The 26,626-nt window shown below is 39.5% G+C and overlaps 2 protein-coding genes across 9 annotated transcripts; one reads left to right on the plus strand and one right to left on the minus strand.

Moving 5' to 3' along the window:
* Positions 1 to 1,896: 1,896 nt before the first annotated feature.
* LOC116313596 (tetratricopeptide repeat protein 16) lies at positions 1,897 to 11,139 on the minus strand. 5 transcript variants are annotated; one of them, XM_031731348.2, is made up of 14 exons: positions 10,954 to 11,139; positions 10,423 to 10,601; positions 10,052 to 10,142; positions 9,721 to 9,858; positions 8,815 to 8,915; positions 8,511 to 8,640; positions 7,575 to 7,789; positions 7,333 to 7,456; positions 7,149 to 7,245; positions 4,334 to 4,478; positions 4,053 to 4,218; positions 3,528 to 3,661; positions 3,285 to 3,426; positions 1,897 to 3,146 (listed from the first exon to the last, which is right to left on the minus strand). In XM_031731348.2, exons 1-14 carry the CDS (start codon positions 10,984 to 10,986, stop codon positions 3,111 to 3,113), a joined length of 1,731 nt encoding a protein of 576 aa, XP_031587208.1. In that variant the 5' UTR covers positions 10,987 to 11,139; the 3' UTR covers positions 1,897 to 3,110. The 5 variants fall into 5 exon arrangements, with proteins under 5 accessions (XP_031587208.1, XP_039476991.1, XP_039476990.1 ...); XM_039621057.1 differs by having other exon boundaries at positions 1,897 to 3,143; positions 3,303 to 3,426; positions 7,149 to 7,456; XM_039621056.1 differs by having other exon boundaries at positions 1,897 to 3,143; positions 7,149 to 7,456.
* Positions 11,140 to 11,196: 57 nt separating this feature from the next.
* slc2a8 (solute carrier family 2 member 8) lies at positions 11,197 to 24,321 on the plus strand. 4 transcript variants are annotated; one of them, XM_039621059.1, is made up of 12 exons: positions 11,197 to 11,302; positions 11,436 to 11,605; positions 11,692 to 11,923; positions 13,606 to 13,768; positions 14,699 to 14,905; positions 15,507 to 15,606; positions 17,843 to 18,054; positions 18,167 to 18,316; positions 18,608 to 18,716; positions 18,803 to 18,925; positions 19,910 to 20,055; positions 22,925 to 24,321. In XM_039621059.1, the coding sequence occupies exons 3-12, from the start codon at positions 11,835 to 11,837 to the stop codon at positions 23,069 to 23,071; spliced, it is 1,446 nt and encodes a 481-aa protein (XP_039476993.1). In that variant the 5' UTR covers positions 11,197 to 11,302; positions 11,436 to 11,605; positions 11,692 to 11,834; the 3' UTR covers positions 23,072 to 24,321. The 4 variants fall into 4 exon arrangements, with proteins under 4 accessions (XP_039476993.1, XP_031587170.1, XP_039476994.1 ...); XM_031731310.2 differs by having other exon boundaries at positions 11,245 to 11,379; positions 11,509 to 11,605; XM_039621060.1 differs by having other exon boundaries at positions 11,245 to 11,379; positions 11,509 to 11,605; positions 11,788 to 11,923.
* Positions 24,322 to 26,626: the final 2,305 nt, after the last annotated feature.

A 26,626-nucleotide genomic window follows, 5' to 3' on the forward strand; every position in this document is an offset into this window, starting at 1 on the left:
TAAGTGAGAGCCAATGAAAGCCACAGTGTTGCTTCTTGAATACATGGACACTGATGTTATACCTAAGAGACCTCAGGTACGCGAGAGGTATAGGAAAAGAGAACTGGTAGGCATGTGTGTGCTGTGGAGGCAAATTTTGATTTGTGCCCTGACCTTCAGACTCAAGATATGAAAGCTCGTCCATATGTTCTATCACCTGAGAAGGAGTTTCCTTCAGCAAGGAAGCAGAAAAGTGACAAAAAGCAGCAGGAACACAATTCCCACAACTACTTTCAAATTACTGGACAGCCTTGACAACTAGTCATGTGCACAATCGCTTGTCATGTAAGACAAAAAAATTAGCAACGTCACCCCCATTATGTAAGACATCAGTATTGTTGTTCTGCTTTTTAGAATAGCTTTCTGAAAAAACTTGTGACAGCAGAAGTGTTTGGACAAACCAGCACAGACCCCTCCATGTCCTCAGACAGCTGTCAGTCAACACATATGACTCCCAAAGGGATTTTTTGTGAGGAAATAATACCAAATTAGATGTGCTGTGGCACATGTTTGGTCTTTGGATTGGAAAGGATCAGGTTTCAGACAGCACGGCTTCAAAGAGCGGGTGGTTTTACCGTATATTGGCAATAAATCAAGTTATTAATGTTCAATCAGAATGAGAAATAAGTGGAACTGAAACTAGGTTACTATTCATGTTAAGTCACATGATTCTGTGCAAATCTGTGGTTTGGCAGTGACATGTGGAACTAAACTCCTGACTGTGAACAGTGGCACATAGTTTTTCACCTTTAACCCTGTTCAGCATGGGTTCACTCATCAGTCGAGTAGACGCTCACCAACACTACACTTTCACCAAAGCACCTGTTTGTTGTAGCATTAAGCGATCACACTGTACTTCAGGCATCCAATATCATCCTAAATTACACCTGAATTAGTTAAACAAATTACATTTATAGATGCAGATCTGTTGCTGAATTAAAACAGCCTAAATTTTGTTTGATGCCAAATATAAAAGAAGATATTACCAGTCCAACATCATGTGAAAATGCCATACTAGGATATTATGCCTCTGCTGCCACCTATTGCACCTACCTGCTACAGTACATGATCATTAAAGGACAATACCACTGTGCATTAGATAAATGTTGTTACTGTTGATTTAGAGTTTAGTTAACTGTTGTTGTATGATGCAATTTAAGACTATAAATCATTAGCAATATGTTTTCTCATTGTCTGTCTTGTGAACATAATATTGAAGAAGTGCTTTAAACTAGTTTCTTGTCTTTCTCACAAAAATCTTCCTGGACTTATGAATGAACTGATTAGATTTTACTAGTCAAAAATAAAAGTCGGAGGCCACTTTGACCTAACCAAACACATTTCAGTCAGGTCCTCCTTTTTATCTGCAATAATTTATTTTTGCCTGTATGCACTCCAGTTAAGCACAGAACAGAGCACATACCAGTGACAACAAAAGTGACATTTATTAGAAGAGAAACAGCACAGCTGTAGGCAGACTAGGTTTAAACAGCACACCCTATATCTGACTATATGACAGCTGTGCTTTTGGCTATAAGCAGACCAATCACTCACTCTGGGCTAGAATTCAGTTCAGCTGATCTTGCAGTTTGACTTTGTGGCCTCCCAAAACTAACCCCATACTTGATTTTTGGTCATAACTCAATAACTTTTGCACTAAATACGAGAAAATTTCAATTTTACAACTGTTTGTTGAACATTAATAACTTGATTGTGACATTTAATTACCAAAAGGTCAGGGACCAATTTTACTGTGACGTAATGGTTTACAAAATCATTTTTGCCACTCACATGGAAGTAGAACAGGTCATCTACTAATCATTTTAGAAAGATCCCTGGCTTCTCCAGTAAATTTGTCTTAGTGCCCTTGAGCAAGATGCTGAAACTTAATTTAGACCTAAATGCAGTGTAACAGTGTAACTGTTTTTGATTGCTACAAACTCCATAAAGGCATACAACAACATGCTGTATGAATGTGACTGTGAAAAGGTGGCTTGTCATAAAACCACACTGAGTGTACAATTAGAGTATAACAATGAGTACCAGTCCATATAACATTAATTAATTACATAACTCAGAAACAAAGGGAGAAACTGTCACCACATTACATTTCTGGTCAGATACTAAGCTGGGCAACATTAATCTTTAGAGCCCATCTCCAAACTGTAAATACTGTATAGAAGAGCTGTGTAGAAACATTATCTATATTTTAGAAATCATAGCTGTATTTGTAGCAGCAGCTATATGTATTAAACTTTAGGTTCATGTAAAGGTTTTATTCACAAAAAATAAACACGCCTAGTATCCTTTATGTTCTTCTCAACAGACATAAAACTGCAGTTTTCTAATTTTATTCAGCATCTTCACATGAAAGGTTTGTTGTGATGTATCCAGGTAAAGAAATCCTAGAAAAGTGATCCTGTTCATCTGGATGCAGTATTTGCAGTGAGATAAACACCGACCCCTGCTGGCCAACAAAAAGAATGTCGTCTCTGAGACCGAAGAAGTCATTTCAATGAATGATGAAATGTTTCTCCTACTAATAAACACTACGTCTAGATGAACAGAATCATTTTTTCCTTAAGGCGCATGAACCGTTATACTTTTCTTGATTTTAATGAACACAGTTCTACACAATTTTGTGCAGGGATGAACTGACACGTTGTTTCATATCAGCTTTGTTGACATGATATTTATCTTCGCTGTGTCTCATAGATTTCGCTAAGGCAGAAGGAACAACTAAAAGTACAAATACAAAAATCTGCACTAGCTATCAGTCAAACTAGGATTTTAAACTCTGATATCAATCTACAGCCAATGTATCAGGAAGCACATTGTCATCAGGCACTGTTAAAAATGATTCTCTCGATCATCAAACTCCTGTGTAATTTTAAATTACAGGAAAACACAGAGTTACAGCTGATGATGGTTGTTCCACTCTCTGTATTCCTGCTATCACTTCTGAGATGTGGAACCCAAACAGCCCAGCTCTGCAGCACTGCATCCCCTCATGTTTACAGATGCACTGATGGATGGTAGGTGGTGTGTAGTGTGTCACGTCCCAGTGTGGTTTAGCGATGCAGTGTCAGGAATGAACGGCTGACCTGCTGCACAATAACACAGAACAGCTGTGAAGTCACTGCAAAAAAGATCAAAACTGATCTGTAGCTGAAAATTACTTAAATTATCTGAGTAGAATTTTTAAAGAACTGAACTTCTAAAATAAATGAAGTCCTGCTCGGTACCTGCAGGAGGCTCCTCACAGTTATCTGCATGTCCTCTTTGTTCACACACAGCTCCAGCTCCTTTCCTTCTTCACTTGGCTCTTTTGATTGGCTCGCTGCACTCTCATTAGTCAGAGTCATGTTGCAGAGCTTCTCACTCAGTCTAAGAACAAAATTCAACACAAGACAACGAAAGACTGACTTTGTCAGCTACCTCAATGTCAGGTATCCTCCAGCCTTCAAATTAACCTCCGTGTTTCTGACCTTTGTGGATCAGAGGAGGAGCTACACGCCTGCATGGTTTCCATCAGCTGAGCTCTGATCGCTTGTCCTTTTGGGCTGGACAATACATCAGAGACCCTGCAGCCTGGGAACAGACTCATAAGCATAGGAGCCACCTACACAAACAGACACACACAATTACTACCACAAGATTTAAAAATATTAAAATGAAATGCATCAGTAAAGTTTTACTGATAAAACTTTTGAAAGTGTTTTCAGTAAATGTTTATCCCACAAGAGGTTTTAAAGTTTCTTGTTAATTGATTAGAAGTTAACACGCAGATGACCGGCCAATAACGTCCTTATTTTAGCTGTTAATTGGCTCCTTTAATGTTGGGCTGGGATGACTATTCGCATTAAAACGACTTCTATTCAGGGTTATTTGAGTGTCGTGTCTTCTCCTTATCTAAGGGCTCTGTCAGACATTGTGTTAATCTTATTGAATGAAATATTTTGAAATGAAATGTGGTTTTACTGAAAACCACAAAAGATCTAAGAATTTGAGACCTCCTCGTGGGTGGGGTCCAGAATCAGCATGCAGATGAAGTCCTGCCTGGCCCCGCTCAGGTTCAGCAGCTTTCGAAAAGCCTTCGATCTGCTCTCGTAGTAACGGCTAGAGGCGGGGTTGTGCTGGATGGCCAGAGAAAACATATTGACTGCCTCCTGGAAACGCCTGCAGATCCAGACACACACATTCAACAGTATATCAGCTAAGTGACATTTGATAACTTGACTCCATAAGTTTCTCTGTGTGGGTGTTAATGGGATGTTCTCCGTGTGGTTCTGACCCATCCTGGAAACACAAAGATCCCAGCGTGTTGTAAATGACAGCGAGGCGGAGGCGGACAGCAGGATCATTTGGCTGCATCATCTCCTCAGCCTGCCGGTAGTCAGCCAGAGCATAGTACCAATAACTCTGCTTAAAGAAACAGTCTGACATACACAAATAAGCATCAAAATGGTTCCTCAGTTAAGCATTTAGTGTCAATATTTCATTAACTTTACACACATTAACTCTGGTTTTAATTTTCATAATAGCTGCTTTGATGATGTAAAGAGAGGTGAAAAACTAAACCCTAACACGATGAACGCCACTCTTCCTACAGATATTCACATATTTGGTGTTTGATTGATGCTGAGAGAGTTGGGTCTCACATGTTCATCCAAAATCTCCCCACAAGTGCTCAGCTGGATCGAGATCTGGTAATCGTGAAGGCCAAGCAAATGGTTCACATCAGTTTCAAACCATTTAGTCTCTTACAATCATTATCGTGGAAGAGTCTGCTTCCAGCAGGATCAAAATGTTTCATCATATGATGACAGGAAACTATTTTTGTGTTGTTTTTCAGTGATGATTCTCTCTGAGGGAACACGTGTGGCCAAAACATATCAACAAAATCCCCAACTGGCATTTCTGAACTGGCTTCATTTTCCAGTGCTACTCGCCTCCACCTCATTCCTCCTCCTCTCTGTGCCACCCCATTTAACAAAAATCCTGCAAATGCCCCTGGATATAACAATGAGAGGGAAAATGAAAGACAGGGTAGTGGGAGTGGGATGATGTTTAGCAAAGGGCTTGGGACTGAACTGAAATCCAAGAAGGATTCATGCTTAACTTATGCTCCCGTGGTTGTGTTAGCTTATGGAGGGATTTCCCTGTAGAAAGCCTACAGAGAGACGGAGAGGGGTTTTGAACAACTGCAAACGTGCTCCCATGCAGTCCTCCAAAATCCCAACTGCATGTTGCTCGACATGAATGACACTGTGCATCAGTCAAATGCTGATTAGCTGACACGTGGGCCAGAATAGGGAGAGGAGTCACAGTGGAGCTCACCAGGAACGGGAAAAGTATGAACTAAAAGTACAAACTATTGTAAAAACATCATTGTTTTTAACATTTCACATCACCTTTTTACATGTTATATGTCAGTTCTTCTCTGACATTGGTTAATGGACCAACAACAGCGTAAGCATGAGTGGCCCACAGACTGGTTGTACAACATATTTTTTATACAGCCCGCATCTGACAGCAGATGCTCTCTGCAGTCTGAAGCTGCATATGTACTGCCAACAGACTGTCAACGTACTACTGTCGCTGAACCATTCATTTCCAGTCACCCTGGTGTCGCATGGTAAGATGTGAGATACAGGGGCTATCCAAATACATGGCTATTAAATTATGTTTTATCCCCATCCATTCCTGATGGAGAGTGTAGAGTGGTGAAACTCTAAAAACGGTGCATGATCTTCAGCTGGAGCAGCTCTTCAGTCTTGCTGCTTAAAAATCTGGTTTGTCAGGTTTCCCCTGTCACATTAGATGTTTTGCCTCTTTTACCGTGAAGGAAGTCACATGCTTCAACTCAAACACTTAGAAGGACACCCAGTGTAAGATCCTCTTTGACTAAATACCCTGATTCACAGTGCTGATGATCCATGACAAAAGCTCGTCAAGTATAAGGTGTACTTTTGGCTTGAAAGTCTCACACTCTGGCTGTTACAAAGCATTACTTAAACTTCCAAAGTGCTGAAAATGAATGTGGGCTTGCACAGAAAGGAGACATTTTCACACATTAATTTTCAAAAATGTCGTAACAGGTTTTGAGATCATGCAAAGTTGTTGTCCAGGCAATCACTCGGAAGGGGACATCAAACATACTTTGTACAAAACATTAGTTTCCTTACATTCAACTCAAATCAATAATGTTTAGAGCATAGGTGTCAAACTCTGGCCCGCGGGCCAAATTTGGCCCGCAGCCTAATTACATTTGGCCCGCGAAGCCATGCCAAATTACTATTAGAGCTGGCCTACTGGTATTATACAGCTAATACATATATCGTTTAGTATCAAGCTTTGCTTGTTCCATATTCAGTTTTTCAGCAAAACTTGTTTGAGTCCATAAGAAAAGATTCATTCTTATATCTGGAGGAAGATTTTTTTTTTTCAATAAATATTAATGATAGCCCGCGACTTTGTTCCAGTTTTGAATTTTGGCCCACTGTGTATTTGAGTTTGACACCCCTGGTTTAGAGCAAGCAGCAATCTCTGGGGCGGAGTGCCAAAGCCAATGCTGAAGGGCCAAAAGCTGCAGTTCCTCCAATGGCCACTTGAGGCTGACTCCAAAAGTGAGTCTACTGCCATAAACTCCTATGTAAAATGGCCAGTGTTACAGCAGAAATAACAGTTTCCCCTTTCATAAGAACTGTACATGGGATGTATAAAAGAAATATAAAATGCATTTTTTAAAATATGAGCATTAATCATGAGCATTTAAGTAGGTAATGAATATCAATTATTAAAATCACGCTATGAGATTGCAGTTATATGTCTATGTTAAAAACCTGGTGTCTATCAGACAATCAAAAAAAAGTTGCTGATGAGAATCAACCGAAACAAGGAAATCAACAGAAAAAGAAAACAAAAAGCAGGAAATCGTTTATCTAAGTTTTACATTTCCATCAGAGATCTGATTAAAGGTTGAGGTGAGTCAAAGAAGATGTTCAGTACTTTTGGGAGTGCTTGATCTAAGAATGTTTGGGGTTTCATTGCATGGGTGAAAAGAGCAGATGACTCACACACAGACAGGTCAGGTGTCACAGCCTCACCTCCTCGGTTCAGGTACAGGCCTGCCTGGCCCTTTTCTTCCTCAATGGCTTTGTTGAGAAGCAGAGTCGCCTCTGCGTAGAGACCTTTGCAAAAGCACTGAACGGCAAAATCATTGTAGATGAGAGCCAGCTGAAACTGCGCCTCCTCCTGCACAGAGCAACTCTCAGCGTTATCATCTCTGACCTCCACCTTCTGACTCCTGATTTCCTGCGGTCCCTCCTTCTCTTCTTCTCCACTCAGCTCCACAGCCTGGATTATATCCTCAATGGCTGGTATGAAGTTCTTCATCCGTCTATACAGAGTCCCTCTGTGAATGCAAGGGAATAGCATTCAGCTGAATTAAATACATGTCAGCAAGTCAACATTCAGCTATGTAACGGTCCCAAAACAGATTTTGTTAAGGTCTACACATTGGCTGGACACACCTGAACAGGTAGAGGCGTCCGTCCTCTGGGCTGTTGGCTAGAGCAATATTAATCATGCAAAGGGCTTCAGGCAACTCTCCACACAAAGCTTTATCCACCGCCCTTTGTCTCGCCTGTTCACTCGCTTCCCGCAGCTGGAGTTGCAGAGCTCCAGCCACCGGACAGGTCGGGTTCAACGCCAACGCCGACCGCACATCATGATAACAAACTGATGTCTGGACAGAAGAAGAAGGTTTCTGCTGGTTTAATCATAAATGTTAAACAGTAGGCAAAGTATACTTAGAACACTATATTGACTTGAACTGTTGAGATCTTCAGAAGTAAAAAAAAAAAACAAAAAAAAAAACAGACTACATTAAATTGTTGAGACTTTACAAAAGTTTGCAGGTTATATCTGATATGAAACTTAAACACTTAAAGACTGAGGAAATTGGCAACAGCAGCAACTGCAAATCTGGCCAAGTCTGGCTGTTTTAATACAGCAGTCATTATGATAGCAACATTAGTGTATAATGTTTGTAGACACTTTATCTACAACATCACTTAGCATTTACACAAACATTTCATATGACTTTTTTCCACTTGGCTGAACACTAACTGAGACCACATGATATCTTTGTGGTTACAATGTGATGACAGACAAGATCTTACATGACAGGCATCCATGGATCCACAACCTCAGCACTTTGTTCTCTTATTGCTGATTTATTTTTGCCAAAATCAGTTTGTGGAAGCCTCAGTTCCCAATTTCAACTGTTTTTTACAGCCTATGTGTTGTAATGCTGCACGTTCCGTCCTGTTCTGTAGCTATAGTTAATACATTGGCCCATTACACAGAGATCAATCAAAGAATCTTGGTATTAAAATATCCTGAACATGAATGCAAAATGCTGAGATTTTTACATAGGTTATACAGAGAGGTGTAAGAGATGAGACCTTGTTAAGCTCTTTGTGCAGTCGGGCTCTGAGGATGTAAAGGTCGGAGGTGGGACCTTCTGATGCCATCCAGTCATTTACCAGCTTCAGACAGTCAGTGTGGCGACCTGAAGCTGTCAGACAGGCCAGGCTGGGATGCAAAGTATATATATGTTTGTTAATTTCACATTTGAACTCTTGGGGACTTGTTTTACCTTCTGTACACGAATAACAAATACTATCAATTATAAGGGAACTATAAGGTAACTTAGACACTAAACATATATTGTACTTCAGTCTAGATGTTATGGCTCAGGTTCCTGACCTTCTGACCTTGTGAGCTCTGCAACCCGGTTTCACCTCAGCAGCTTTGCTGAAAGCCTCCAGTGCATCTACAAAAAAACCTTGGTCGAACAAACACTGACCCTGGAACAATAAATGGCAGAGGGATCTGTTAGGATAGTTCTCTAATGCCCACTTAAATCAAAATAGGATTCTTATTTCAACTGTAGTAATTAATGTTTGGTTGCTCTGCTCTGCAGCAGTATGCATCCCCGCCTTTCCATGGAAAGGCTAAAGGCAAGGAAAACCGCACCAAAACCCTTCTCATAGAACAGAACAGGCATTAATGACATCAAATAATCTTTAATCTTACAAATAATCAAATAATCAATAATCTTGAATATTTCATAAACAGAAGGAAACAGAGAACCTGGATGGTAGGTGGGTTGCAAGGAGGCATACATTGGCAGCAGTAGGTAAATCAGTGCATGCTATATGAGATTTGCGACTTGGGTGTGTAGTTTGGCACTAAGATCAGCTGATCTGCCAGGCCTGTGGCTGAGTTTGACTCAGTTAGCCACTAGAACTAAGTATAAGCTCAGTTCTATGTAGAATAAACTTAGATTTCAAGGAGATATATGATATAATGAACGTATATTTGAGAGAAACACTGTCAAACAATATGCAATCTTTTTCATGTCAACAACTTTAAATCAAACAGAAAATAACATGTTTTTTTCTTTTAAATTATTTTTTACTTAAGAGGTGCTCACAGCTAGAGTCGTGTCCTGAGATGACCTGAATAAAAATCCTCAAATAGAAAAAAAACTTTCTGAAACTGAGTGTTCAGACCTTCTGTGTGTATCCAGCATTGTAGCAGTATATTCATGACAGAAAATAAGGAACGGCATGGCAGGTCTTCATCATTGGACCCCGCGAATACTTCTACCTGTAGATAGTAAATGAAGGCCAAACGATCCCTGAAGGCTCCAGGCTCCAGGAGCCAGGCCTGTTTGTAACAGGCTGCTGCTGACTGGAAGTCACACAGCTGTAGGTAGGCCTCTGCCTGGCTCACATACAGCTGAACCTAGAACATGTAATATCACAGGCTATAACAATATAGAGAGTATAAGACACAGGCCAGAAAAGAGACGCATACATAATATCCAGAAAGCATAACTAAAGGTTATGTAAAAAAAAAAGAAAAAAAGAAGAAGCCTCTTCTGATCTATTTTACATGAAAATCAGCAACATCTTGTGTGACCACTGTGGAAGGTGACCTGTTGTGGCTTCAGAGTGATGGCTTTGGAGAAGCAGGTGACAGCCCTCTCATACTGGGACTTCCCCATTGCCTCTTCCCCATTTGTATAACTGCAATAACAAAAACAAGAAAAATATTACTTAACAATGAAAATACTTAAAATTCAATAAAACTGTCTGTATATAAGTGGAAGGTAATCAGATACAGTTTGGTTTTAAAGGAAGTGGAAGGGAGCTAAAACAACTTATTCCACACAGAGGATGAACTTAGATGAAGCACAAAGGCCCAATATAACATCAATAATGACTATAATAAGAAGTATAACACCATTTTAAATTTACTGCTGTACGTATTCAAGACACATAGATATCAGTCACTGTTGATTCTCACTGCTCAGCGGCCTTGCTCTGAATGATGAGGCTCCCCTGCAGGTCTGGTCTTTGACAGGATTTTTCTGTGTGAAGAAAGATTTTACTGGAGCCAAACAGACGTTTTAGGGTGCTTTTTCTCTTGGCCTCAACCAGCTCCTCTTCTGATACAGCAGTGGGGAAAAAACTCTGCTCTGCATCCTGGAGGTGGACAATCAAAAGATTTCAGTTCACTTTTTTCTGAGGTGGCACACTGTTTTATCTGGACAACATCACATAACAGTTTATTAGTGGGGCTATTATTAAGGTACTGGAAAACATTTATTGTGTGCTGTTATACATTTAAATTTTTAAATCACAAGTGTTATTCCCACCTATAAACACTTTGCATCCCTTTCAGTGTTCACTCAGTAGCGGTAACTTAACGTTATTTAACCTGGGTTAGTGCTAGTTAACTAGCTCAGGCATCATAAATGAAACAAACATCTTTTATACACAGCCAACAGGCTGGGCATGTCTACATTTTCACTGTTGCTTTTCAGTCACTTTTTACCGTTTGGTCATCTGTCTCCTCAGATGTGTCCATTGCGTCACTGAAATTGCTGTTTCGAGCTGTTTTACACTGACGCAGTCACTTTTACGACCTTTATTTTTTGCTTTGCTTGTATAAAGTTGTTACCTAATGTTGAAAATCCGAGGGTCGCCATGGAAACCTACTTCAACACTCCTAGAAGCTCTTATTTTGGAAACAAATCGTGAGCGGGAGATCGCTTCCTTCCTGTTGTTTCGCCATGTTGAAAAGCAAAATAAGTAACATTAATGTTTTTTAATAAGCTGTACCGATAAAGTGAAATTAAAACACGAGCAACAATTAATGAACTTCTGTATCTGCTAGCTTAAAGGTATGAGCTTTAGCTAATTCTGAAGGAATGACCGCGATTAACCAGAATATCTGGCCGTCTTCGTAAAACGTTAAAAAGTGAGTTTAATTTTTAGAGTAAATGTGTCTGTTACTATATCTTTCTTTTAATAAAGATGGGAGACTGCGGTCTGCTTTGGGAGATAGACCTCATACTAGAAGTTTTACTGTGAAACTCCTTACATGCAGGGAACAGGAAATAAGAGATCATGTTATATGAGATCAAATCAGCTGACTTCAATGTTGACAAAGCAAGTTAACCGCCGGTGAGAAGCAAATGTTCTCGGTAATGGTCACATTGTTTTTTCCAGCTGAATTGTCCGATATTTTCTTCACGGATATCTCAGATGCTCTAACTTCTTCTTTTTTCAGATTCCGTTCTGGTGCTTTATCGCTTTCTCCGACTGCTTTTCCAGCTTTTGTTCGGGGATTTTTAAATTAGTTTCTGACATGTGATCATTGTCGAAGGTGAACAGAGGTAAAAACCAGGAAAGATTGCTACTACTGCTGTCGGTATGGACATCCAAGATGAGAGGAGAAGGCTGCTGGATGCCGAGGGTGGAGATCCAACAGGACTCATGTCCGAGCAAGATGCTTATCTGAGGTCAGTGTAGCTCTACCACAGCAGATCATTTCAGAGGGTTTACATGTCATCTAAATATACAGAGTTGTCTACACCATGCAGATAATGTTTCCGACTTGTAGTTTTTACTCTCCCCTTGCTGGTTCAGGGAAACCAGTTTAATTACGGATATTATTGCTAGGTTAGTTTTAATGGTGCAGTATAATTTATCGGTGTGTGTGTGTGTGTGTGTGTGTGTGTGTGTGTGTGTGTACTAAATGTAAAGATTATGGCATACTGAACAAGCAGTTCATCTTTGCTTAGCTTCTTATTGCTTGCTTATGTGGAACTTGAAAGGGCCACAGAGGAGAATCTGGAGTTTGCTTGACAACAACTGTTGTCTGTTGACCTAGATGCAAGCCAATGGCTACTAGAGGAATTACACGGATGAGTGACAAATTAAAGGAAAACACTGAACCCTTCACCTCTGGATTAGGGAGATGTGGTCTGCTGTCATGGACGGGTTTTTTTTCCCCCTCAGCAGGAAGCGCACTGAATATCAATACAATGTTCTTCTGAGTGATCGCCTTTATCCTACAGTGAAACATTTCTGTCCTGCATAGGTTTGATGAGGATGAAAATTATGTAAACCATGTTGCTATGAACAAATATAGGGATTTTAGACTTGCATACATCATCAGCAGAGAGATTGATTGAATATCTTTTGGAAAAATTGTGTTGATCCCATTAAACTTCCAGAAAATCAGTGCGAAGCAGTACTGATGTGTATGTGTTTTTGTTCGTGTGTATGAGTCTGAATGTTTATATGTTTGTGTGTGTGTGTGTGTGTGTGTGTGTGTGTGTGTGTGTGTGTGTGTGTGTGTGAGTACATGTTTAGACATCTATGTGAGGACAGAAGATTGCATGCAACTATACTTGTGTTGGCTCAAAGAAAAATCCATGAAGACATGGATGAGCAAGTTTGGTGTGGAAGAACTTGACTGGCCTGACCTCAACACCTTTGGTTTGAATTATAGTGATGATTGCAAGACCGGCTTTCTCATCCAACAGTCCAAGGGTGACTTGAACATATGGTCATGTGGTACACCACATACTGGTGGTGTAGCTGTAAAGTGGGGGGTGGGGGCAAAAAAAGCTTTTATTTTTATTTTCTTGAGTTTTAATAAAATTAATGTAATTACATTTTTTATATATTAATGTAAATCTGCAAAATATTGTTAAAAACCCTGAAAAAAATATCATTTAGTAAACCCCATGCCCCCTTTAAACTCACTGGAGCTTACAGACAATCTCATGTGCTATTAAAGCTGCTTTATTCTTCCTGCACTCAGTTTAAAGCTGCAAACTACTGTGCAGCACTGTGATCCTAGCTCTGCTTTTTCGTTCTTAGTCTGAGTTAATTAGAGTCATATCTGCTCTTTTTGACCCGTGCTCTATTCTGTACTGGATTCCTATTGTTGCTGGTGCTCTCCCAGTTTAAATACAAATCAATATTCTCTTGATTACAGTGTTCCTGACTGAACAGCTGTTAGAAATGATGCATGTGTCATCCATGCCATGATATTCTAGGCTTAAAAGAAGTAGCAGAAATGATTTTCTCTTGTGTCCCTGAAGCAAATTAATGAGGCTGAGCTTCTTTCTATCATATGTGAGACCTGACCTTTACCTCCTACACTCATCTGTGTTCCTCTTTCTCTCCACAGCAAAGTGAAGAATCGAAAGTTGTACCTTGCGACACTTGCCTCTGTTCTGGGTCCCATGAGCTTTGGGTTCGTGCTGGGATACAGCTCTCCTGCCATCCCCGAACTCACCAAGATTGAGGACTCTCGGCTGAGACTGGACGATAACCAGGCTTCCTGGTTTGGGGTATGATGGCAGCCATGTTCATTTCATATTGCACCAGGCAATTTTAACAGCAGATTTGTGTGACATCTCATTTCTTCCAACACATCCTGTAAAAAAGACACAAAAGAAAGAGCCGGATGAAATTAAAATGTGTTGACTGTATGTATAAAATTAATCATTTTAGCACATTTTAAGCCAGGCTTCAATAATTATGGTCATAACAGTTTATGACATAAAACGGTGGAATAGTCACTGAAGGAACAACTTAAAATACTGAAGCCATGTGCCTAGTGGTTTGTAGGTTCCCTTCTTGGTAACCGAGTGGTAACATTTTGGCCGCCTCCATGTTTGTGTTTTTTTTGAGCCAGAAGTGACCACACTTGGACGAGAGGCTGGATTGTTTAGTGTAATTGTTTAAAATAATAGAAGCTGGCATCCGTAACAGCCACAACTCTAATGCTAAGCCTTAAGACAATCAAACCGTTGAGTGGCTATAAAAGAAGTCACCTCCTGTATAGTGATTGATAAATGGGGAAACTAGCCATAGAGACCCCAAAAGGTTGATTCTTTTCATCTTCAAGTCCCGTCCACTGTAATGAGAGGATCTGTGTAATTTTTTGCCCTTTTAATGTTGGGAATAAAGAGTATATGCACCCTTTAAAGCCGAGCTGTCTGTTTTAAAATAGGTTGAAAGTATTTCACTTAAACAAATGGTCATGTGTTACATAGCATACTGGTGTAAAGTTGTTCGATATACTGCGAGTGCTGGAGCTTTGGCCTTTTTCAAAATAGGCGTTAATGCAAAATAGAATATGTTGTCCAGATGTTAACTAAACAGAAATAATTAAAACCCTGTAGTTGTTCTTTTAAAACAATACAATTGATCAAATGCAACATAAAGTTCAAATAGTACATCGGCGTTTATTGCTGATGATCTGTTGTCTGTTTCAGTCCATAGTGACGGTGGGAGCAGCGTTGGGCGGGCTGTTTGGTGGCTGGATGGTGGAAAAGATTGGCAGGAAGGTCAGTCTGATGTTATGCGCGCTGCCATTTGTCTCCGGCTTCACCATCATCATCGCGGCGCAGAACGTGTGGATGTTTTACGTTGGCAGAATGCTGACAGGCCTCGCCAGCGGCATCACCTCGCTGGTTGTCCCGGTATGTCATTTAAAAGCAGATTAAATGCCTCTTTAATATTTGACCCGACATCTGTTGATGTGAAGATTAGACAGAGTTTGATTCCAGAAGAAAAAAATACATCTCCAAAAAACTTGGTTGTTGGACAGTAAATTGAAATATCAGGCAGAAAAAACAAGGTATGCTTTCATTTTGTGGGATTAAGAAGTAGCTGCACAGTATCACTTGAACACTGATTACAAATTAGAGAGTATAATCTGACACATTGCCATAAATGGTGAGATATGATGACCTGATGTGCTGAACCTACACTCAGTGAGATAAATGAGGATTGTTTTGAACAGTGAATCATGCAAAGCCACTGTAGAATAAAAATATGGAGCTAGAAATGAACAGATTAAGACCACCTTTGCTTTAATAACATAAATGATTGTTAATATGGATCAGTCCATTCAAACGCCAAACATTTGTTGGCTTTGGCTTCTCAAATGTGAATCGTAAATGTGCTCTTAACTTTATATAAATAAAATTATATGTGTTTGGTTTATAAACCATTAAGAGAACAGTTCTGTATACTAAAGGTTTGCATTTTTGATGTTCTCCTTTGTCTCCCCTCAAACAGGTGTATATTTCTGAGATGGCACATGAAAAGGTCCGTGGGACTTTAGGCTCCTGTGTGCAGCTCATGGTGGTGATAGGCATCATGGGAGCTTATCTTGGAGGTATGAAACTGATGTTTAAAGTTTTTATGGCATCTTTAAAAGTCCCTTTGTAAAGTCTACATGACTACAAGAACTGCATAAACTTTAGTACCAAAGAAAAGTGTCGGATAACAACAACGTTTTACAACCTAAAAATCATTGAAAGATGATGTAACAAATGTGGCATTCACATGATCATCCTCATATACGATCCGATTCCTCTGCTGCTTCTTAGACAACAGCCTCACTACTTGACCTGTGTCAAAAAGGCTGCTTCTGGCTAATCTTGTTAGCTGCGTGCTGTGCATGATTTCCTAATAAAAGCTGGTATGTTTTGAGAGGTGGATTTGTCTCGTGGTGCTCTGGAGGTGGGTTGCTGTGCAGACACAGCAGTTGTGACACACTGCAGTCAAACAGTTGTTTGGTTGTGGGTAGATGTGGTTTTTGAATTGTATCAAAAGTCTCTGAGAGATTGCAGTGATAACTTGTGGAATAACATCATGAGGTTAAAAATAGAACAATTTATTTATGAATCAGTTGAACAGGAAATGATGAACAACTATTTAGCTGATCAGTAAACTGGTTTAGAACCTGTTTCTCTGTCTGAGCCTCGTGACTGAATTTTGACCTGACCATAATATAACTGCACTCCCTCTGTGTGTCCCGCCAAAGCTAAAATTCCCAGAATAAATAAAAAAATCTGAAACTCAATTTTCTGTGTATCAGTTTAGAGTGTGCACTTGAGTTTTATAACTAATCAAAAAAAGAAAAGCCCAAACCTCTTCTTATTCAATGCTCTGAACGAATGGTTCCTGTGCAAAAGGTGCTCTGTTTTCATTCTTGGTAGACTGGCTGAATCGGGAACTGTAGTCACTAAAGTACTGAAAACATCGAGAGAGAGAGAGAGGCGCGCACACACACACACACATACTTGTTTTCAAGTGTGAAGACATCGAGACATCTCATTGACAGAATGCTTTTCCTAGCTGCTTACCGTAACCCTAACCATGAAAAATGAATACCTAACCCTAACCCTCAGCCTAAATCTAACTACAACCTAATTGTAAGCCTGACCCTAAAACCACATTTTGAGCCTCAAAAATGCCTTCAAACTGGTGGGAACGGGCATTTTGTCCCCATAAGTGACTGTTGCCCCCCACAAGTATAGTAGCATCCCAATTTTCTGTCCTCACGAAGATGTCTAAACATGTGTGTGTATATATACACACACACACACACACACACACACACACACACACACACACACACACACACACACACACACACACACACACACACACAATCTGGTAACTTGGGTAACATTTGACAAATAGAACTTATGGATAAAGTTTGAGAAACAGGAAAATGCTAAGGCATAAGGCAATTGTATAAGAATGCAGGAAAAACCTGAAGCAAAAAGCACCTGTTGGAACGACATCACATTGGTCTGTAATGCTTTTAATGACCAGCAGGGGTTCACTACTCAGTTTCAAAAATAGCTTATCACTCACTTGATTTATAACCTCAGTAAACAGGTTCCTAATTAGTTTATTGTAACAGTCACTAGCCTGCTCAAGTCTTCCTCAATATAACATGATGTTCACTGTATAAATTATGGTCTCATTAGCATACAGAAGGATCATGAGAGTACACTTTAGGACAGGCTTACCTTAATATTGACACGTTGCTGCCCAGTCAGCATGCATTGTCTTGCTCACTTGAATCCGCCCCTCACTTGTAATGTTTTGTTTTAAACACTTAGATGGGGGCAGCATAAAGCTCACCTTGAGGCTTCAGTAAAAACTAAGTGTCAGTGCAAGTGGTTCTCACTGTTAAGTTGTTTCAAAACAGCTGCATGGTTTGATGTGATGGATCACACATGGAATTTGTTAAAAGGTTATATGAATCACATTGTCTTTCATATGTACAAGAAATGTTGCTTATTTCTATTGAGGCTTTTTTTTTTGTTTAGTTTTTTTTTTAATTGGTAAAGGGGGAAATTTCTCTGTTAGACATTTTTAACTCATGATTTAGTGACTACCTGTTTGGCCAAAATTAACAACCTTCTCTGAGCAAAAATGAACACATATAACACTTAAGATGCTGATTTTGAAGTATAATAAATATCCTTGTTCCTGTTCTTGTAAAATAAAATTGAAAGCCTTCTAAAACCTCTTTTTCCACATCCCTTTAAACAAAAGTTGAGGAATAGCTGTAGAAATGGCTCATCCTGAGTGTGTGTGAACCTGTCCTGCAGGTCTCTTTATAGACTGGCGTTGGCTGGCGATCTGCTGCTCCATCCCACCGACGCTGCTGATGGTCTTTATGTCCTTCATGCCTGAAACGCCCCGCTTCCTGCTGTCACAGGGCAAGCGAAGGGAGGCTGTGGAGTCACTGCGCTTCTTACGAGGACCAGACGCTCCTGTCGAATGGGAGTGCGCCCGCATTGAGGAAGCATGTGATGAGCAGGTGATATAAGACAAGATTTTCTGGCCACAGCGCCTTTGCCCTCCTCAAATGTAATTCAACCACTGTGGGAAAACGTTGGTTGATGATTGATGTTATTCTGTTTTCCTCTTAGGGCTCTAAATTCCAGCTGTCTGACCTGAAGGATCCTGGTGTCTACAAGCCTCTGGTGATTGGCATCATGCTGATGATCTTCCAGCAGATGAGTGGGATCAACGCCATCATGTTCTATGCTGAGAATATATTTGAACAGGCACATTTTAAGGTAGCTCATTCACAGGCACTACTGCTCTTTCTATCACTCACTAAACAAAGCAGATGAAGAATTTATCAAAAATTGAAAAAAGGCCAAGCCTTTTTGGGAAATAGGAGTAGGGCTAAAAACAAAAGTCATAAGTTATAATGTAACAAAATGCAAAACATTTCAGTGCACACACTGATAGAAAGCTCTCCTCTTGGAGGTGAAAATTGAATTCAACAGCAAAATTATCAATTTACAAGTTTTCAGTGAAAACATAAATTCATTATAGACCTGTCTTTCTTTGTTATTCTGCAGCAAAGTGACCTGGCGTCAGTGATCGTGGGTCTCATTCAGGTCGTCTTTACTGCAGTAGCAGCGCTTATCATGGACAAGGCTGGAAGGAAAGTCCTTCTCATTATCTCAGGTAGCCAGAATCTTTAAATGTAATTATTAACCATAATTCCTGAGATCTCTCTGTGACACCTCCTTGATTTTAATTTCATAACACAGGTGTTGCCATGGCCATCAGCACCACAGCATTTGGAGTTTACTTCTACCTGATGTCCTTACTTCCAGAACCCCATGGTGACCTGGCCTGGATGGCTCTGGCCAGCATAGCGGTGTTCATCACAGGTCAGTTTTCCAGCATATTTAAATGGGTCAATCAGGCTCCACTTCAAGATGCAAAAATTATTTAGTCCTCACACCTTTTTCCTTACCATATACTTACTACAAATAACTTTGGATATTTAATTGTTTTGGCTATTCCATCACAAATTCAGAGATAAATTTGTCAGTCATCTGCAAAACATTTAATTGGGGCTGTGCGATATGACCAAAATCTCATATCCCGATATAAGACATTTATCGTCCCTAACAACGATATTTATCACATAAGTTTTCTGTAAATTCTGTGAATCTCGGGCAACTCGACTTGCGTGAAGTGTTTTCAGCTGGGAGTCGTGTACCTGAAATCGAGTGTTACATAAGTTGAAACGGCCGCAATTTTCACAATTTTGTGAGTATTTATTACACGGCATGCTGAGGGGAAAAGCCTGTCCTAAGGTTTATTTTTTTAAGGACCTGACGGCTCTTTTTAGCTTCTCACCCGTAAACACTCTGCATACTATTTCACGTGATTCAGTTTATTTTGAAAAATCTCAACAGGATCTTCAGCTTTATTGTGAAAGGTTTACGTAAAAAATAAACAAGCGGACGGCGGAGTCGGGCGATGATTTTGCCGTCGTTGTTGCTAACGACAACGCATAAAAACAGACGTTTGTCTGTCCGTAGTGTGGTTATTTTATATATAAGAGAAAGAGAGAACTTTAAGAAATTCTACAGTGACCATCAAAACGATGAAAAACTATTGCCATAAACAGTTTATTTTGCGACACCACGAAACAAACGATAGCGTAAAATGAAACATTAGACGTTTTCATATCGTCATCCGATATATATCGTTATATCGAACAGCCCTACATTTAATACTCCAAAAACCTAAACAAATTCGTGCTGCTGATGGTGATTTTTTTTTTTTTTTTTTTTTTGTTAAACTTGTGGGTGTATTCCCCCAACAGACCATGCCACTTTAATAACTGTTGCTGTCCTGTTCAGGTTTTGCTCTCGGTTGGGGTCCGATCCCGTGGCTCATCATGTCAGAGATCTTCCCAGTGAAAGTGAGGGGGTTTGCCAGCGCTGTCTGTGTCCTCACCAACTGGAGCATGGCATTCATCGTCACCAAAAACTTCCAGGATATGATGGTGAGCAGTGTTGGTCAAGTTACTTGAAAAATGTAATCAGTAACTAATTACTGATTACTTCCCCCAAAAGTAATCCCATTACTTTACTGATTACTTATTTTCAAAAGTAATTAATTACTTAGTTAGTTAGTTACTTTTTAAAAACATGATTTAAATGGTAAATGGACTGATTCTTATATAGCGCTTTTCTACTCTCCCGGAGTACTCAAAGCGCTCTATACAACATGCCTCATTCACCCATTCACACCCACTCATACAAGCACTTCTATACACAAGTGCAAACTAACCTGCATTCACACACATTCACACTCCGATGAACGCATCGGAGGGCAATTTGGGGTTAGTATCTTGCCTAAGGATACTTGACATGCAGATTGGGGAAGCTAAGGATCGAACCACTGACCTTCCGATCAGTAGCTGATCTGCTCTACCACCTGAGCCACAGCCACCCTGTGGTAAACCTGAATAGGTGATAAAGCGATAGATCTTTCAGCCCAATTCTACTTTTTCTGCATAATCCATCATACAAAATGTAATCAAATGGAAACGTCTCTTTTTAAAACTTTAAATCTTATAACTTTATGCATCAAGCAAAAAATTAATTATATGCAACATTCTCTGACTGGAAGAAATTTGTTTAACATTTAAACCTATTTTCTGCACATTCCAGCACATAAAATCAAATATTTTTTTGTGTTTACACTCACTCTTTCAAATAGATGCAAGTGAAACACAGCAGAAAATAAATAAAATCAAAGACTAGCGGTCCTGTTGCTCTATTTTCACCTGTAAAGCAGGAGTGGGGTAGGCGGAGGTTTACATTGGTGCAGGTGTGCCGCAGCGGTCAGTGGAATAATCCGCGAGTTTCTCTGTGAGTTTCCCATTACAGTCGTAGCGCACTCGGTGTTTGCTTGGAAGTTTGGGGGTGTTTTCGCTGTAAAAAGAAGTTTTCTTCCCACGCACAACGGACACTAATGTTTTTGTCACTTTTTATGGAATCAAACTCAAAATAAGGTCAGTACTTCCACGCTTTAAATGCTGCATGCTCATACTCTCTCCCGCACTCGATATATTGTCCATTGTTGATCTGCACACAGCTGTTGTCACGAACGTCGCACTCGCTTACGTCACTGTCATGAGACATTCTCGCAAAAAACTCACGGTTTTAGTAACGCAGTAACGCAGCGTTCCTATGGGAAAGTAACGGTAATCTAATTACTGTTTTTGCAATAGTAATCCCTTACATTACTCATTACTTGAAAAAAGTAATCGGATTACAGTAACGCGTTACAAGTAACGCGTTACTGCCCATCTCTGATGGTGAGTGCTGAACAGAATAGCAAATCTTATCTGTTAAAGATCCATAAAACCACATTTCAACCAGGACTGCAAACAGAAGTGAAATTTAATTAAACAGAAGTGAAATTTAATCTTACATCTGGGATCCTTTTTTTAGTGAATACATGAGCATACAACATGTTTACTTAAGATGCCATAAAAAGACTTGCACTTTGCAGCACCATCCAGGGGACCAAGTAGAGCCCTTTGCTGGGCTGGTTCTGGCACATAGGTCACATGTTTACCACAATTGGTTCAATGGATGTGGAATAAGATCCTGTTGGAACAGTTAGCATAACGTAACTCACCAGAAAGTCAAAGTGATGTCACACAGTAATCATGGTTGTGATGAGATAGCAGAACACAGAAAACATTGGAAACACATCATCACTGACTTATGGCAAAATTTTGATGACTCGCCCCCATCAAACATAGTTTATTCCCAGAAAGCTTCCCTGCCAACGCAAGACGAGCTGCAGAGAAGTGCGTTCCTACTTAATGAGCATGTTAAGGGAAGCATTTAGTCCAGTATACACATAGTTGTAGTTGTTGTGACTGCCTTGTTTTGCCATCAGTCATAACAGACTTAACTGGCCATTTATGCTCACCATTGTCGCTCTCACAAATGCTGCATGACTCCTGACTTAGTCAGGCTGGAAAAATTAGTGTTTGAAAAGCTTAATGTCTGTTGCTGTTTCAGTGATGGATCAGTACAGGCACATTGAGATAACCAGGGTACAAAGGGGAAAAACTAACAGCTGGAGTAGAAAAAGATAAGATTTTGTGGAGAAAACTTTCAAACCACCGTAATTATTTTGTTTCCTCTTTGGACTTGTATAATTTTTTTTCCTCTGAGTTGCAAAACATGTTGTTTACGAGAAGACTTCACCACATCCAGTGTACCACAAGCACCCTTACAATAGTTATGGGTCTGATGTCACATTTAGACTGAGCAGTGACCAACATGCCAACCATAACAGCAGCTTAAGTAGTCAGTAGTCACTCCATAGCCTGCTTAGGTTTGCTGTTTTGTCTCAAAGCGCTGTCACTTTTAGATTGGATATTCTCAGCTCAAGGATAATGGGTTTCATTTGTTTGTACAGGATTATAGTTTTGTTTATTTTTTTTTAACCATCTGTATTTGTGAATTTAAAAAAGAAAGTTTACTGTACAGCTATATCCTCATATAACTTCCTCCTGGAGGTAAAAAAAAATTGCATGTTACATTAATTGGTCATTCTAAATTGGCTTTGGATGTTGGATTGTGTAGTTGTCTGTCTCATTGCTGAAGGCCACCTCTGCTACCTTGAGAACCCTCCCCAACATACTGAGGATGGAAAAATAACAGTTAAATTCATATAAGTGATAATTTGTGATTATGGGAAGCTGTGAAAACATATTTTGATGCAGGGATGAAAATTTGAATTGAATTTGCGCTGCAGTCACGATATTTTGAATGTTTTGAGTGTTTTTGACATATTTCTCTGTGGCCTTTCCTTTCTCTCTCTCTGGATACCTGTTTGCCTTGCAGAATCTTCTAACCAGTGCAGGAACTTTCTGGCTGTTTGCTTCTATGTGCATCCTGAATGTCATCTTCACCATGGTCTTCGTCCCAGAAACCAAGGGCAAGACACTGGAGCAAATCGAAGCAACTTTCAGAGGGATGTCAGGTCCCTGAAGATGCCACATGTAAAGACTAAAAGACAAAACTGCTCATTTCTTAACTCACTGCTCTACCCGGGACACTGTGTGGGTATTCTTTGTTATTATTAACACTTTATCACCTTTGGTTTTTACAGAAACGGCTGAAAGAAGTAATCCTTCATGAAGGTTATGATTTTCAGTATTTGTGTACGAGGCATTGATTCGTCTGTTGTTTGTGATACCATTGAACTGTAATGCATCAGTGAGGTTCTCCTAAATTTGAGCTGTTTTCAGGTGAAATCTGTCCAGAATCCTTTAATGTTAGATAATCTGATAAGGCAATTAAGTGCAGACCTTTCAGTTTTGTGATACTGAGAGTCTACAGAGGGGACCAGCTTCAGGCCAAAGGGGGGCTGACTCTATACTGCTCCCAGTTGTACTTTTTTTTTTTTTTTTTTTTTTTTTTTTTTTTTTTGCAGTTCTGATCAGTAAAGACAATTTTGGCAAGTTTTCCTCAGGACAGCAGTTTAGCATGAAGTTGGTATTTATGAACACAGCACAGGCACATATAACACACCGAGGGTTGTAGTAATGGATTCCAGTGTTGCCTTCCCTCTAAAATGAAATGCCAAAAATACATATAAGCTACTGTTTTTCCCTCTGTTTGTTTAAACAGAGCTTCTAAATTGAGCGGGCAGACACGTGCAGTGACTTCTTAAGGGTCATTTAGGGTTTTTTTTCCGTTGCTGGATAAGAATATTTTCTATTGTTCTGACTCTTTTTAAGGACTCTAGCAGAAGACAGAACAAAAGTATAACATTTTGGTAGAAGTGAGTCAGTTGTTTACACTAATTTACCTGTGTAATTTACACCATCAGGGAAGATTTATGTGATGGCATTGTTTTTTGGGGGGGGTTTTAGCTGTGAACTGTAAAAATGTCTTTTTTCTTTAAAGTTTTATAATCATTTTTCTTTTGGGATACACTTGAAAAATGTTTTAAACACACATTATATGACTTATACACCCTTTAGGTTATGATAATAGTCACGTAAGTCACATTGTGAAAGAGTGACTTATGTTAATTAAATATCACCTTTTCTTAAACGTATTCTTTTTGTTGATCACGCTACTGGAAAAGAATAATAATCATGTTTTTGTTTTTGTTTTGTTTTTTTTATTTAGTTTGTGATCGATAAAGATGTTTGTATTAGTGTGTTTGTGTATTCTTTACAAATTCATTGTGAATTTCACCTGAACAGAATAAAGTCATGGTTATTTCCCTAGTTTCTCCTCTATGACTCTGGTATGACACAGAATAATTACATACACTCATAACATTTTTTGATGAAACATCTAAGTTCCAGGTGATAAATGTTTCAATCTTATCATAAAGACCCCTTAAGATGTTTTTGACTGCCACTTAACGGTAACATTAACAAGCAGGAAATTTAGGTCACTTTGAATGTTGCATGGTTGTTGGTGCCAGGTCTTAAAGATGCCACTGATTGCACGTAGCTGGATCCTGGCAGAAATTAGTGAGGAGGTTCTGAAGCAGCCCAACTTTCCTCAGGAAGTATACACATTGTTGAGCCCTGCCAGTGACAGTAGAGATGTGAGTGGTCCAGATCAGGTACTCTGAGAGGTGGACAGAGACAAATTTAATCTCCACATCCTGACCACTGTTTCTCTTTTCAAGAACAGAAGCACATTCATTTTTGTGAGTTTTGTGGGGGGTGGGTCTGTTCTCCTGGACCTTCAGAAATCCACTACTATCTCATTTCTCATTTATCTCTGTCTCATCATTGTTGGTAACCAGCCCCATGCCTGTTGTGTATCTGATGAATTTGAGCCACATACACCTGGGGTTGTTGTTAAAATCACCTTCTATCATCAGCCTTCATACAATGGTTGAGACTAGTAACTCAAATAACCACTCGTTACGACCAAGGTAAGCAGAAGAGGACCTCTGAATGCACAGATGACCATACCCAGTGTCAGTCCTGTCAGGTAAGAACCATAAACTGAGGCTGAGTATTGATTTCTGCTTCAATATTCAGATTACAGATTCAGCATTTGGCATAAATAACATATAAGCATGGCTCCAACCTCTATGCATACATCCTTGTATCAACGATTTAAGCTGCTGCTGGTGTAATGATGTGAGAGGTTACTTTTTTGCAAAATTTGGGACCCTCCTAACTGAGTCTACTTGGCCTACTCAGTCTACCTGTGTATTGTTGACCATATGCATCCTTTTACTATAGTGTACATATTTTTTGATGACTGCTTCCAGCAAGATAACGCACTGATTTTTCTAGTACCTTGTTGAATCTATGCCATGAAGAATTAAAGTAGTTCTGAAAGTAACAGGAAGTCCAACTTGTAGAGTCAGATTAAACCTAATAAAGTGGCCATCAATAGTACATTTGAGAAGAGAAGAGTTCCTCTTTTAATTGTGGAAATGACACTGCAGAATTATATGTTGCAGACACTGACAAAAGAAAAGTTATACATGGCTATACAAAAAAAAGATGAGACACATTTTCACAAAAGCAAAGGATGTGTGCAGTTTTTTGTTTGTTTGTTTTACCTTTCTGCTTAATTATTCTGCAAATTTCAGTGACTTGAAATAAAGGACAAAGTTCTGTATAAACACACTGTAAAAAGGATTAGATTCCCACCACACAAGCATATTTATCCAAAACAATATCTGAATTTTTTTTCATCTTGGTAATCTATAAAATAAACGATATAACTAAAGAAATGAGGGCATCTCAGAGGCAGTCAAGGAGGGGTTAGTAATGTCTCTAAAGGGCAAGAGTTGAAATCTTCCAGATATTTTTGTCTGATATTCAGATTAATAATAATTCGGTTATCACGTTTTTTACCCATCAAATTACAACACTTTTTTCCAGCTCTAAGGGGTGAAGCAAAAAACAGATTAGAAGTTGGCCAGAAACTTCTCAGCTCCAATATAAAAACATATTTTAACTGTTCTTAATTTATGTTTGTTTTATTTTCAAGAATATTTAAAAGACATTTTAAATTGTGCTAATTTGTCGAAAAGAAACTCCGAGTTTGCGCACTAATCTGCTATTTAGCCTTTCAAAATAAAAGCCGCGTCAGATCCAATCGACACAAACGGTGTGAATTTGAGTTGATTTTCGGGTCTAACATTTGAGTATTTGCACTCGAAAATAAAATAATAAGTAAAAAAAAATCACAAATAATTATCTTTTGGTTGTTGTTTTCTATTTTAACTCTCTCCGTGGGTGTATTATGATATGTTGCCTGCACCCTCTTCCTGTCCGCGGCCAAAACTAACGGAAACACTTCCTGAGCTGCCTGGTGTTCGCCCGTTTGTCGTCCGGGGCCGCCTGCCTGCTTGTCTGTTGCTGTCTGTCCGTTGCTCGACTCGGAGACTCGGGGATGCTGCGAGATGGGAGTTGAATCGCGCAATCAACAAAGTGTCGGACGGAGTTTGAGACAATAGGAGGGAGCTTTTCGTTAGTTTTCTCACGAACCGAAAGTGAGCGCTGGATGGATTTTTGTTTCGAAGGGATTTAAAATAAAATACCCGGGGTGAAA

The sequence above is a fragment of the Oreochromis aureus genome, linkage group 12 (assembly GCF_013358895.1).
Source record: "Oreochromis aureus strain Israel breed Guangdong linkage group 12, ZZ_aureus, whole genome shotgun sequence".
Lineage (NCBI taxonomy): Eukaryota > Metazoa > Chordata > Actinopteri > Cichliformes > Cichlidae > Oreochromis > Oreochromis aureus.